Source organism: Elaeis guineensis, chromosome 14, assembly GCF_000442705.2.
Source record: "Elaeis guineensis isolate ETL-2024a chromosome 14, EG11, whole genome shotgun sequence".
Classification (NCBI taxonomy): domain Eukaryota; kingdom Viridiplantae; phylum Streptophyta; class Magnoliopsida; order Arecales; family Arecaceae; genus Elaeis; species Elaeis guineensis.
The window spans coordinates 7,616,754-7,632,277 of record NC_026006.2 but is presented as its reverse complement, the minus strand read 5'-3'; the positions used below and the strand labels follow the sequence as shown (position 1 = coordinate 7,632,277).

At 40.3% G+C, this 15,524-nt stretch overlaps 1 protein-coding gene across 1 annotated transcript in view; it reads right to left on the bottom strand.

Annotated features, from left to right (window-relative positions):
* LOC105034399 (uncharacterized) overlaps positions 1-13,808 on the bottom strand; it is a 65,064-nt gene extending 51,256 nt beyond the window's left edge. Inside the window, exon 1 of the mRNA XM_073248520.1 lies at positions 12,754-13,808. Coding sequence (XP_073104621.1) covers positions 12,754-13,701 — 948 coding nt within the window. The 5' untranslated portion in view covers positions 13,702-13,808. The remainder of the gene's footprint in view (positions 1-12,753) is intronic.
* Between the last annotated feature and the right edge of the window lie 1,716 nt (positions 13,809-15,524).

Here is a 15,524-nt window from a genome sequence, read left to right as displayed (position 1 = left end):
CTCTTGCCGCAGAACTGCTGACATCTTTGCACACTTTTAAAGAGCCTTACTGGCCACATTGACTTGCTCTTCATCTTCCACCTGCAAGTAGATGGTCTTTGGGTGGGGATATTTGTCGCAATTTCAAGCTATCAAGCTAACCCAAGCTGTCAAGCAAAGCCACACAAGCACAATTTCCCCTCAGATTTCATGAAAGCGCTCTAATGGCTTGCAGTGGCAATGTTTATAGATGGGGAGAATTTAAATGGATGCTTTATGTGAGCTGTTTTGAAGGGTTCTTTAGATCACAAGGTCTATGTTAAGGCAATTAATAATAGGTTATTGAATTACCTATTTATCATAACTTCCAATGATTAAGATTGATAGAGAGGAAGCATAAATGAATCCATTGGCTGACTTTTAAGCAAGATGGCGGATTAGTCCGTTAAAAGATTGAGTCACATTAGTTGGTGAACTTAAATGACCCAACTAGGTTCATATGTTTCAACTAGCCATGTTGGATGACCAATTTAAATGGATAAAATTTCTATAGTCCGGCCGATCATGGAAGGAATTATGATCGGACTGTCATCATCTGCCACGTGCATATATTGGGATATCCATCAAAAAAGGAATAGTTATGTAATGTTTATCTAAACTGTTCAAATACCTCTAGAGTTCATCCATTCCTCTTTTCTTAGTATTTTAATGCGTGCGCATTTTGATGGATGTTTTCGAAGCATGCCCGACCATAATTTCTTCCATGATCGGCCCGACTATAGAAGTTTTATCCAATTTAAATAGGCTAGATGACTCCAAATTTAACAAAGTTTATGGAATGGTAGATAGGGTATAGGTTTCGTGTTGACTAATATTGAACCAATTTTGACTAAATTTTATTAGAAATCGAATCTGATCGAACAAGGTAGAGAATTAGGTCAAAAATTGCAGAAAATAGTGAAAAATGGTAAATGAAAAGGGAAAAGTGTCTAATACTTGTTTGGACATTGGTGTATGCATTTGATGTGGTGATGAGGATAGAAAGAGAAAAGGAGGTAAAACTAGGGTTTAAATTAGATCCAAATCTTGTCACACTAGCATTTAGCTTGTAAGTGTTCAAAGAAGCTTGAGGGAAAATCCAAGGGGATGTTGAGCGGTGACTATGATAACAACAATTATCCATGAATTACTCCGACACCTTGATTTATTTGTATTCATTGCATAGATTGATAATTTATATAAATGGTATAAATATCATCCAATGGCAAAGACCTTATCACATATTATATGGACCGCTGCAGATCCAAGCCATCTTTCAGGTATTGTCACCCACTTGAATAACTCTAGGATTTGAGAGAGGAGAAAAGAGGAGAGGAGAGCTCCAAGCCAGGGAGTCTTCTCCATTTTGATCTTTATCCATCAGATTAGCTTAGATCCACCTCCACATCCATCAAAAAGCAAGTATCAAGCTTGAACCTTCTTAGATCAACAAGCAAGGGAGCACCTAGAAGGCATCTTCCCCCATCTCACTAATACCTATTAATTAACATAATCATAACCTACAAAATCAAACATTTATTATATATTCAAATGTGGTTTATCTTCAATGTTTCACTTGAATAATGCATCCAGTAGGCACAAAGATACGGAAGTTCTATTTTGGAAATGTAGCTGCCACTTTTTGATAGAGAACGCAACTACGGACTTTGCAGCTTAAAATAGCAAAATGTCTGAGAGAAAAGAAACTAAAAGGGAGAATAAGATGAATTTCCTAGTGCAAGATGCAAAATTTTGAAAAATACATCCATTCAAACAACTAAAATTTTGCTTTAAGTTCTTGATCTGTTGCTAATTATGGAAAGAGTGGAAAAAGAACAGAGCAGAAAAGGAAGTTCAACCTAAGCTCATAGTTTTGAGAGAGATGCTTTGAAACCAACCAATAGCATGAGATGCCTACAAGTAGCTCTACAAAAGGTTTATGGTATTTCTTGGTACCTGATAAATATATAGTAAAGGTGATAATTCCCATCTGTTTTTTTCTACAATTCAATAAATGATGTCTATCAATTATATATTCTATCCTTTTAAAGTTCTAGCCATGCTGCAATCCATGGAGACCTCGGTAACTTGAAACAATCAATGTTGGTTGGCAATCAATATGTCATACTGATAATATAGAGGGTGAAGAAGTCATACCTAAAATTCTACAAAATTTTTAACAAGAAGGGAATAAGAAAATGATTTGGTCTCAATATCATGATAACAGAGACATCAAAAATTAACAATGGAAAAATTTGACATTCTCCAAAAGGATTTTTATAGAATATTATTTTAATTAACATTCACTATCATCTCGTGAATAGAGTTGTAGATGCAGAAAATATTGCCAAGACATGTAAACAAGCGCAACATATTGATAACAATGTATGATATAATTTTTGTAAATGAGTAGCATGTTGTAAGCACCTCATTTAAACCTATAGTACAAGCAACTACAATAGCGATGATGATGTTTTTAAGTCATTCAAGATGTATGAAGTTTCGAAAATATATGCATGCCTCTTTCTTTAAGTTGGGCTCAAAGAGCAAAGTATGCAACATTAACTACTAGAATTCTTGCTCAAGAATATCCAAATAATAACCCCATAAATGCAAATTGAAGACTGCAATTTTGTGATATCAAGTACATTTTTAAGTACAATGTTATTACTAATTATACTGGCACCATGTTTGGAAGCCTGCAATAGTAATATTAAGAATATTTTATGTGTGATGTCATGATTGATGATGTTCACAACATATTTCACTGATCTTATTCTCTTAAAAGGAATATGGAAATATCATTCTAATTCTTATTATCCCAGATCCAATTACTGTAGTTTTATATCATCATCCTTCCTCCACTTATCAAATATATTGACAGGATATCATATTAACGTTTCCATGTTTGTTGTGCTGTTTTCTTGTTCAACAAACAGGATTAAACTTCAGCCTCCTACAAACTATATTCAAAACTTCTGCTAATACAAGCTAATAATCTTCATTCCTTTCAGAAACCTTTTTGATAGAACTCCACACATCTGCCCTCCCCTACCACATGAATTGGTCTATCAACTCTCTCCTGGCTCAAAATCACTAAGGACTAATCAAAAAATCAACAAAGTGTTTTACCTTTTCCTAATAACAACAGTAGCAACCTATCGAAATCACCCTAAAATAACAATTGCCTTGTAATACAATACTTATTAAGAACTCAAGCATACACCTATATAACCAAAGTCTATAAATAGCTCTTTACCATCACTTTGGACCTAACAAGCCTTTCTCTCCATATTTGAATTGACCTCATGATATACCAAGCCTATGAGAGCCACATTTTTCTATACCACAAGCCCTTTCATTTTCATCTCCCCCTCCCCTTTCAAAATACAAATTAAACTCCTCTCCCTTACCATGAACACTTTGGTCCCCGTTGTCCATGAAAATAGAATTTTAATAGTTCCATCTCTTTGATTCCTACTGTTGCAACTTGTACACTCCCTCTCAGTTCTATGATTTAATGTCTCAACAAACATTTAGCTTGACCATTTCATAACGCTAACCTATCATTTGTTCCAAAGCCCTTGTAACAACCCATTATTTGTGTTCAGAAGTCTAAATGACATGTCAGAACCATTAAACTCTCTCAAAACATGACTCCTTTTCCATCTTTCAACTCTAATGCATTCATTTAGATTACCTGTTGGCCATCAATTATGACTGAAAAAACATTGCCATTCGTATGTTTTAACTACAAGTCGACTATGAGATATATAATTTTGCTTATCTGATTTTCTCAATCCTGTAAAAATAATTCTAATACCCCCTTTAACATTCACCCACATCCTCATCTCATTGGTCAACACTAGTTCAAATAATCTGCAAGACTTAAGCTAGCTGATGATAACCATTCCCTTATATTATAGCATTAATGATCCTGATGGCAATGTTAATATGTTGTTCTTCTTTCAACACCCACTAAATTACCTCTTCTGATTTCCAGAATATCCTGTCTATAAAATCATTCCCAAATTCCCACTTCTTTCTGAAAAACTCCAATCAATGACTGAAGCAGGAAAACTGTTTCATGGCTTGCATTGTTGGTATAAAGCCCATTTTCAATTTGTGAGATTGTTTGTCTCTTCTGTGAGATTCACATCATGGTCAACTATAACCTAAATCACAACTAATTTTATTAAATCATATGGTGACAATACTGCATTATTTCTCATGCATATATTGGTAGCACAATTGCTAAATTGCCTTGCTCATTTCATAGAATTTTCTTTCTTGAGAATCCAATATTTTTCCTTCACATGCAGTCAGGCATTCTAAAGTTCAGTCCTAAATCTACATCTTCAAAACTGCTCCCATGCAGCATATTTCAAAAATATAGGTGAGTCACCAGTAAACGTTAACAATGGTTGAAAAAATCATTAATAGAGAATAGAAACTCTAGACTTGCTATGTGAAATAATAATCCGTCAAGCTGATTTCTTGAATAGCACATAAAATGAAAGCCATGTGTTAAAATATGACACATGATTGTAATGATACAAAATGATTTTCTGCTGATTTCTTGAAGCTAGCACATAAAATGAAAGCCATGGGTTAAAATATGACACATGATTGTAATGATAACAAATGATTTTCCAGCACCTACGCTGATTTGGAACAGAAGACAGATCTCTAAGTGAAGGATCCAAATCGAGACCAGTTCTTGAGGTGGCTGAAGTATGGGCGTGACATATGCAGATCCTTATTGTGCAAACCCAACTAAAGCCAACTTGAACATAAAGCTTCCAAAATTTTGGATTTAGATTATACGGTCAAAATCTTCTACAAACACATTGAGTTATTAAGTTGGATATAAGAACAAATCCTAGACTTGCAATCATGGTTCACTGAACCACTCCAAACCGGATAGTTCTGGGCATGCCAAACTGTACCGCAGCCTATTAGTGCAGTTCCGATGTTTGATTTGAAACACCAACGAAAATAGAGGAAGGAAAGAAGGAAAGAAGGAAAGAGAGAAGAACGAGGGGGGAGGGATGGAAAGGAAAAGACCGGCGGTGGCCGCTAGTGGCCCGCCGAAGGGCCGCTGAGTGACATAACATTGGCAAATAAAAATAAGAATTCACAACAGATGAAATCCTTCAAGATACCAAGGAGAAACCCTAGACTCCAACTGGAGAAATAATCTTGAGATTTTATTGATAAGAATCGAATAAACACAAAATAAAGCTATTTATAATGTCTCAACCCTAACAAGGGTAGTTCCATAAATAATAAAATATTCAAATAACATGACAACACCAAAATAAAACTAATAGCCCAATTGAAAATTAAAGAAAAGCTAAAAATGTGAAACTGAACCAAAGATGGACCTCCAAACATAAAACGGCCCCAAAACCCACTAAAACGATGGAATTTGGGCCTGAAAACTAGGGTGAACAGATAAACCCAATTCATGATCATAGGGCTCAAAACAAGCTTTCCATTGATATATTATGGATCCCGTAACTCTTTTCGGATCAAAAGTTATGGTCATTTGAAGTTTAGATCCCTGTTTTGATGCTCCAACCCATCTATTTGGGCTTTCACTGCTTCCTGCACTCCATGGCCCAAGTATTCTTCAGCTTGATGTTCCGCATCACTCCCTTCCACTTGAGAAAAATTCACCTTCAAGTTGTCATCAGCATCAGGATACAAAACATCATCTTCAAGATAGTAAGGATAAATATCAGCAACATTAGGTCCTGAAAATACCCATACTATCAGGCAAATCAACAATATAAACATTATCATTGATCTTCTATAGGATCTGAGACGGCCCATACTTCTGCTGTAGCTTGTTGTATGTGCCAACTGTAAACCTTTCCTTGTGAAAAAACATCATGACCATGTCCTCTTTAGCAAAAACTTTCTCCTTGCGATACGATGCCTATCTGCAGCTGCTTTATACTTAGCATTAGCAGTTTCAAGCTTCTATCTCACCTCAACCTGAATATCGTGAACCTATTTTGCAAACCTCTCAACAGCAACACTGAATTCAAGTCCCCTAGAAATATTCACCAAGTCCACCACATGCCTCGGAGCCTACAAATAAACTATTGAGAATGGCAACCGCCCTATAGTACTATGTTGCACATTGTTACATGCAAACTCCGCTTGTGCAAGTGCTAAATCCCACTACTTCGACTTGTCTCCACAGATGCTCCAGATTAGGTGGCCTAGAGTTCGATTAAGAGATTCGGTTTGTCCATAAGTCTATGGGTGATCTGTGCTGCTATAATTCAAAGAAGAGTCAAACATCCGCCACAGAGTCCTCCAGAAGTGATTGAGGAATTTGCTGCCTCTATATGAGGTAATGGTTTTAGACACACCATGCAATCGAACCACCTCCCAAAAGAACAGCTTAGCAATATGCTCAACATCCAAAGTGCTCTTGCAATGGATAAACATTTTAGAAAACCTATCAACAACAACAAATATAGAATTCACACCTCTTTGGGTGCGGGACAAGCCAAGAACAAAACCCTTGGACAAATCTTCCCAGATGTTTTCAGGAACTGGCATATACAATCCTGTATTCTACACATGTCCTTAGCTATTTGACAAGTGTAGCATTTTCGAACAAATATACAACATCTTTCTTCAACTGTGGCCAGTAATATCTCTCCTCCACTGCAGCAATTGTTTTATCTTGCCCCAAGTAACCTGCTATGCCACCTCCATGCAAATCATGAATAAGTTTCTCCCACAAGGAAGAACAGGGAATACATAACTGATTACCTGGCATCAAGAAGCCCTCAAGTATGTCGAAATCTTCAACTAGATATTTTTGAATGCATCTGTGTCAAATTTCTCCAAAATCCTCATCATCCACATACTACTCTTTCTAGCAATCAAAACCCACAATCTCCTGTTGCAAGGTCACCAATAAAGCTACTCGCCTACTAAAAAAGCATATGCCACCTTATTCTGAACCCCAGCCTTATATACTAATTTGGATGGGAGCTTATGTAGAAAAGTAGTCCACCTCGTATGCATTTCATTGCTTATCATTTTCTGGCTATTCAAATACTTCAAAGCTTGATAATCAGAATAAAGGATAAACTCCTGTCCAATCAAATAATGCTCTCAATGCGTGAGAGTTTGAACTACAACATAAAATTCTTTATCATATGTGAACCACTACTGCCTGGCATCACATAGTTTCTCACTAAAAAATGCTACTAGCCTCCTCTCTTGTGACAGAACAGCCCCAACGCCAACTCCACAAGCATCACACTCCACCTCAAACAGCTTTTGAAAGTTAGGCAGTGCTAATATAGGTGCATTACTCAACTTCTCCTTAATCAGTACGAAACTCCTCTCTGCAGCCTCATTCCAATCAAATTTCCTTTCTTCAAATACTCAGGGATTGGTGCCATAATGCTGCTAAAGCCTCGAATGAATCTCCTGTAGAAGGTCGCTAAGCCATGAAAAATTCGCACCTCACGGTCGTTTTTGATGTCGGCCAGTCTCTAATGGCACGCACCTTCTCCTCATCAATATGAATCCCATCTACACTCACAACATAGTCTTAAAATAGCAACCTGTCAGTCATAAAAATACACTTCATGTTGATATACAGCTTGTTCTCTTGCAAAACTATTAGTACCGCCCTTAAGTGCTCAATATGCTCACCTTTTACGCGACTATAAATCAAGATATCATCAAAATAAATAACAAACTTGTTGATAAAAGATTTCAAAACCTAATTCATAAGTCGCATAAAAGTACTCGAGACATTAGATAGTCCAAACGGCATCACCAACCACTCATACAATCCCTCCTTTATCTTGAAGGCAGTCTTTCACTCATCCTCAGATCTAATTCAAATCTAATGGTACCCACTCACCAAATCAATTTTTGAAAATATCACAGATCCATGTAACTGATCAAGCATATTATCTAGCCTAGGAATTGAAAACTTGTACCCTGCTGTAATTCGATTAATGGCCCTACTATCAACACACATCCACCAACTGCCATCTTTCTTAGAGGTCAATAATGCAGGTACTACACACAGACTCATGCTCTCTTGAATTAGCCCTTTCCATAGCAGCTCTTCTACCTTTTCTCTCAGAATCTCTCCTTCCTTCGAGCTCATCCTGTAATGCAGAAGGTTTGGCAGGGGGGCTCTAGGGATCAAATCAATCTAGTACTGTACATCCCTCATAGGAGATAAGCTTTCAAGAATCTCCTCTGGTCTGATTTTTGCAAACTCCACCAATAAAGGCTTGACTATTTCTGGCATTGTAATCTCATTCTTTTCTTCATCGCTGTCGGTCATGCCTTTCACTACTAATAAGTACAGCTCCTTGGCCTTCTTGTAATCTGTTTCAAACTCACGGCAATGGTTAGTCAAAGTTAGGAACGCCTTCACCTCCACTTTAGAAGTTATGGATGGAGAACTTCCCTTGAAAGATAACAGCATAAATTTCACCCCATCTTGGCTAAGCTTGTACACATTCTCTTCTCTCATGCCTAGCATCAACATCAAACTGCCAAGCTCTACCAAATATCATATTACAAGCATCCATGTCAACAATATCATAATACACCTCATCCTTATAAAGAAAAAAATCTTACACCTCTCAAGTACTTTAACATCATCAACTGCTTTAATCTAGCCAATAGTGTAAGGGTTAGGGTTCTTCTCCATAATCAATCCTAATCTCTTCATAGTCCCCCTATCAATTATATTTTCACAACTACCGCTATCAATTATTAAATCAAAGAGAGACTTGTTAATTATGCACCTCGTACGGAACAATTTATTCCATTGTGTATCATCCTCCACCTTAGATGATAGCATCAGCCTCCGCACCATATAAGTTTGGCCCGGCTCATCATACTCTTCTCTATCTCCATCTGGCTCACAAAGGTACTCATCACCATCATCAGCATCTACATCTTCTCTCTCCATCAAATTAACAGCCTTTCTCAGTGGATAATTACTAGAACAGTGACCCGGCTCATTGCACTTATAACACTTCGTGGGAGATGGCATAGCATAAGGGTTATTTGCCCGCTGGTTACCTCGATCATAATTGTCCCTTTCATTATTGCCTCTTGTCTGCATCTGGTTTCCACCAATCTTGTCTACTCTACTTTTCTGCTTAGGCTGTGAATTATTTTGAGATATTTTGCCCTTATCTACATTAAATCAGTTCGATTCACCCCAATTTTGTCACATATAATCGAACCTATTGACACTAGAGAATGCTCTTGAATCAGCATCTCAGCATCCAGTGTCATGTTTCTCACCTCTGAAACACTACGAACCATCTGAACTCCTATGCAATCCTGTATCGCTAGATTCAACCCTAGCATATACCTTGTCACCTGCTGCCCTTCAGTTTCCAACAAGTAATTCCATTCTACCAGCCTAAAGAATTCAGCAATATATGCATGGACTATTCTCTGACCCTGGATACACTTTTGGTTCTGGTACTTATTAAACAAAATCTGATCATAATCTAGAGGAAGAAATCGCAGCCTCAATCGATCATCCATCAATCTCTGCCACCACGTGGATGCTCCTACCCTCAATCTAAATGCGACCAGTCTCGCCATCTTCTCATCCAAGATATCCAGATACTCCATGAATCCATCACACTCAGATAGCCAGTCCAGAAAATCCTCGATATTGAGATCTCCATTAAAGGATAGGATGCCTGCTTTCCAATAAAAGTCTTCCAACCCCCTCAGATATCGATCAAAGTCATGATGCCAATTATAATCTACATAATCCACTTCTTCCTGATCATCGTAATCTTCTTGAAAGCCCATATAGTCTGGTTGTCTACGTCGGTTTGCAGAAATAGCTCTATTGATAGGTAGGCTGCGAGCTCCATCTCCAACAAATTCCCTATCTCCATCATGATTCTTGTTTGCATTGATCCCCAAAGCATCAAACCGCTCACATAAGCCCTCTAGGGTTTGTTGCATGCATGCAAACCGCTACTCAAGCACCTCTGTTTGCCACTCCAGAGTTTCAACCACTACTTCCTAGGCACGTCTCACCTCCCAGTTTACCTGCACCCCTTGATCAATGTCAACAAGATAGTTGCCTCTGACTTTATCACAGCCATCCATCAAGAATGAATGGTGCTGTGACTTGCTCTCAACGTTGGCGAATAAAAATAAGAATTCACATAAGATGAAATCTTTCAAGATACCAAGGAGAAATCCCAGACTCCAACTAGAGAACTAATCTTAAGATTTTATTGATAAGGACCGAATAAACACAAAACAAAGCTATTTATAGTGTCTCAACCCTAACAAAAGTAGTTCTGTAAATAGTAAAATATTCAAAACAACATGATAACATCACAATAAAATTAATAGTCCAACTAAAAATTAATAAAAAGCTAAAAACGTGAAAGTGAACCAAAGACGAACTCCCAAACATAAAACAACCCTGAAACCCACTAAAACAATCGATTTGGGCTCGAAAACTAGAGTGAATGGGTACACCCAGTTCACAATTGTAGACCTTGAAACAAGCCTCCATTGATATATTATGGATCCCGTAACTCTTCCCAGATCAAAAGTTATGACCGTTTGAAGTTCAGATCCTCATTTTGATACCCCAGCCCATCTATTTGGGTTTTCGCTGCTTCTTACGCTCCATTTGGCCTAAGTACTCTTTAGCTTGATGTTCCGCATCACCGAGGCCTCCAGAACTCCCCCTGACTCTAAATAGATGAAAATAGAGAGAGAAAAGAAAGGAGGGAGAGAAATGGATGGAAGATGAGATGGTAGGGAAGTCGATAGTGGCTATCGGAGGGTCATAGAGGCCCCTAAATGGTTGGATTTCCATCCACGGCCTCCAATGGATCGGAACAAGGGTGACTTGCGCCTATTTTGATCGGATTTTAAAAGTCAGCAATAGGATTAGTGACTTCACTGTGGATCAAGAAAAAAATTAAAATCGGATCCAAACAAACATGAATCGCTCCTGTTTCGATCCAATGGAGGCTGTAGGATGAAATCCGACCGTCCGAGGGCCTTCGCGGCCCTCCGACAGCTACCACTAGCTTCCTCGCTGTCTCTCCCTCCATCCACTTTGCTCCCTCCTTCCCCCTCTCTTTATTTTTGTCTATTTGGACTCAGAGGGAGCTTTGGAGGCCTTGGCGGTGCTCCGACAGCCTCAACAAGCCATCATCGGCTACTGCCAACATCTCTGCCAGTCTCGCTCTCCTTCTCTCCTTCCCTCCCCCCTCCCCCCCAGACCCTTTTTCCTCTCTGGTTCTCCCTCTCCCCCGCTTTCTTCGCCGTGTCAATTTGAGCCTAGTATAGCTTGGCACAAGGGCATGCCGAATCATACCATCAGCCGGCCAACGTGGGATCTGGTTCTAGTTCTGTGACCTTACTTGCAATCAATTTTGGCTAGGACACATCATGCAAATATGAACTCCAATAGACTCACCTGAAATTCCTATGTTCCACTACAAAGAGAAGGAAACTATGATGGAAAGAGAGAGGGATCTCTCCCTTTGGTTAGATAGAGAGGTGGAGCAAAGGTGAGAGAGTACCAAAAAATGACCATTCCTCATACCATAGGGAGATAGAAAGAAATGTAAAGATGAATGACTGGGACAGAGGACTAGTATGTTGGGTTTGTTACAACTATGTTGTCTATGAGTCTATGACAAATGCCTATAACAAAAATATACAATTAAAGAAGATAGGTTAATCAAGTCAGTGAAGCTATCCATATCCTCTCCATCTTTTTCCCTGATCTAGATGTTTTTCCCCAAGATCCTTTGACTTTATATCTTCTTAAGGTCTAAACCCCGAGTTTTCTTTTCTGTCAAAAGGCACTACTCTTTATCTTCTCAAGTTAAGCATATCCTATGGACATCTCCTTAAGTTGTCTACCCATCTAAATAAAAAAAAAATAGAATAAAATCATTATACCATTAGGAACACATGAGTGCACAAAAACACATCAAACACATACTATCATATCACAATAAGCACATTTTCTTCAAAATGAAAAAAGTAAAAATTTAGAACTGAACAAGGCAGCATGAACAGCACAAATCATCAGTATATAGATGTAGAACCTACTAATTATATCGAGGATAAACAACAATCAGCCTAATAGTAAGAAAAAGAAAGAGATTGATCCTTTATTAACCAAAACAAGACGAGAATGAAAACACATTGCAGCCATATTTCCAATTCCATCATCTGAACATCCAATAATGGGAAAACTTCACAAACAAGTAGTATAGATGGCACAATCAATTCGCACAAGAGGGCCTGAAGTGCACGACTGTTTGTATTATTTTGTCCAGATTTTAACTTGCAAGCTTTGCTTATGCGTTATTTGAAGTTTTAAAGCACTCAATCTAATGTTTCCTCTGTGGATAGACTTTCTAAAGAGGTGCTGCAGCACTGGAGTATTAACCAGCAATTCAAGTTCAGTATACTGAACTGAGTCAAAATTTGGAATCCAGTATCAGACCAATAAGTTGTACAGAGGAACTAGTAATAATACCAAACAAACAGGATGGATGTTTCATTCCAAGATTAGAAGCAGATTTTTCTTTTTTTCCAATAGCAGAAGGCAAGAAAAGAAAAACGGCTAAGTTCGAAGCCAGGAAGCACATTTTTGCGATGCGAATCATCACTTCACTTGCCGAAAAGCAAGCTCATGATGCTTCTGAATACCTGGCCTCGCTTGCTGAGGTTTTCTCTGACCGCTTTCTCATCCGGCACGAACCCCTTCCCTTTCATCTCCTCCAGCAGCGCCCTGGCGTCGTCCGTTCTGTCCCCCTTGACGTAAGCCTCGAACACGGCCAGATAGGTGGCGGTGTTGGGCCGCATCCCCTTGCAGATCATCTCCAGCAGGTACTTGCGGACCTCGGGGAGCCTGCCGTCCCTGGCGAGACCCTTGATGAGGACGGTGTAGGTGTAGGCGTTGGGGGAGACGCCGGAGGCGAGCATGCGGTCGAAGGTGCGGAGGGCGTCCTTGGACTGGCCGCCGGCGTTGGCATAGGCCTCGATGACGGCGGTGTGGGCGACGACGTCGGGCATGGTGCCCTGGTCCTTGATGACGGAGAAAAGCTCGAGGGCCTCGTGGGTGAGGCCGTCCTTGGACAGGGCGTCGAACATCTTGATGGCGTGGTTGGTGAGGCCCTCGGTGCGCATCTTGTGGAAGATCTCCTGGAGGTTGGACGGGTCGCTGGGCTCCTCGATCACCGGCTTCTTGCTGAACGGGTCGTAGGGTGGGGGAAGATTGCGGCTCTTGTCGTCAACCGTCGTCGTCTTCTCCTTCGACTTGGGGGTGGTGGTGCCGTCGTCGCCGTCCTTCTCGTCGTCGGACCAGTCGAAGGAGGTGGTGGGATTGGTCAAGCTGGAGCCGGAGGAGGAGGAGGAGGTGGAGTGGGAGAGGGAGAGGGAGAGAGGAGGTCTGGTGTTGGGGATAGAGCAAGGGATTGGCTGGTGGCGGTGGAGGTAGTGGGGTTTTAGGAAGAGGAGAGGTGCGGAGAGGGAGGAGAACGAATGGAAGCGGCGAGAGGAAACAGTGAAGACGAGAAGGAGGTGATGGCAATGAGAGGAGGAGGAGGAGAGGAGGGAACGAGGAAGTATTGCCACGGCTGCGCCAGTCACCGCCATGGACGGAGTCGGGTGGGCGTCTCGTGCACCGATCAAACCGGATGGGCAGAGACACAGAACCGAGCTAGCTTTAAGTAACTCTCACCTGCAGCAACAAGACGGACCGACCCGTTATCCTACAGGTCATGACTTTAATATTTAGAGTTGTACTTTGGAGCAAATTCCCCTCAATCGACTCGATCTATCCTGGAACAACAATAACAAAATGTACGACAAATAAAGATTAAGCACAAAAAGATGTTACGATAAAATGCTAGAGCTAATATATCCAATTTTAGTTGAGCCTTGCTTCTGCATATAAATCTAATTTAATATATATAATATAAAATAAAAAATTTTCAATGAAGAAGTCTCCAAGTGACATGTGGAGTATTAGAAAAAAAAAATCACGTAGTAGTTGGGAGGAAAAAGAAAAAAAAGTCGGGAGGAGATGGGTGAGGGCCCGATGAGGCTGTTGATGGAGATACGCTCCGTCCACCATTTTTTTCCGACAATGGTGGAGATAATGACGGCGGAGGCATCCGCAAAGATAGAGATAATGGTGATGGATGCATCGATGGAGGCAGAGATGATGGCAGTGGATGACAACGGCGATAGAGGTATTGGCGGAGGCTAAGGGTTTCCGACAGCGAGAAAGGCTGTCGGAAGGGTTTTCCATCCACATCGACCTCTCTGTCGTGCTCCAGCCAGAAAACTATCCCCGATGCCGATGCATCCTAGGGATTCCGCTAGAACACCCTCTACGCGTGGATCTTCTCCAGGCACCGCCACCGCCGCTCCTTCAGCCCGGGCATGGTCCTCCAGGCAGCTGCAGCCGTGGAGGCCGGATCTGCCTCCATCGATGGTATCGTCGAGGCGGGGGATGTGATCTCCGGCCATTGGAGGAGGGGCGGGGAGGGCTTTAGGTTTCGGCAACGGTGCTTGAGTCACAGAGAAGCTTTCCCATCACCTCCTCCTCTCTTTAGGGCTTCTTCTCCCCTCCCTTTCTAGCATTCAAATAAATTCCTCCGCCTGTCCCGAGCATTGTTCCCTAAGTGCTTCAGTTTTTTTTAAAAAAAATAATTATGTGAGGGACACTTCATGTTGGATGTATATCTTAGAAATCAATCTTGACTGATACATTTCATATCTCTAGGATATGATTTTGTACTTATTGGGCAATTATATTATCATTCATGTTTATGTATCCATAAATCATCCAAGGGATTAACAAGATAATGACACATATTCTCAAAAGGTTGAGAATTTGAGACATGTGTCATTAATAGTTGATTTCTAAATTACTCCTGATCATAGGATCATCATGGGGATGGTGATTGATCCGGATAGACCAGTGCATGGATCGCTTCCTTCAAGTAGATGGGTCTTGAGTCTGCAATGTAGAGACATTGGAGCGAGAGTGTAGGTGGTTGTTAGAGAACAACTAGCACTGAGCGTGACCAACATGAGAAGTCATATGGATGTCTGCTCATTCGTTAGTGACTTTCTCGATGCTGTAGTTGTATGACTGATCTTTTGACCTGAGGTGACACTACTGCTTGCAGTGAGGCTGCTGAAGTTTGATTGACACATCAACATAGATCTCAAGGAGCCCTTATAGTGGATGTTGGTGATAGTTGGTCCACTGTAGGAGTGAGGTGTGCATCAAGACGGAATCTATTGATCTTAACAGAAGGGAGTAGTCCTATGAGATTTGAGAAGCTGAGTCCTTAAGACTATGGCTATAGCAGTATGATTGATGGAAAAGAGCTTTTATAGAGTCACATATGGACTCAAGCTGATTAAATCTATCATATGATCGATGTTGAGGTTTGACGATTTAT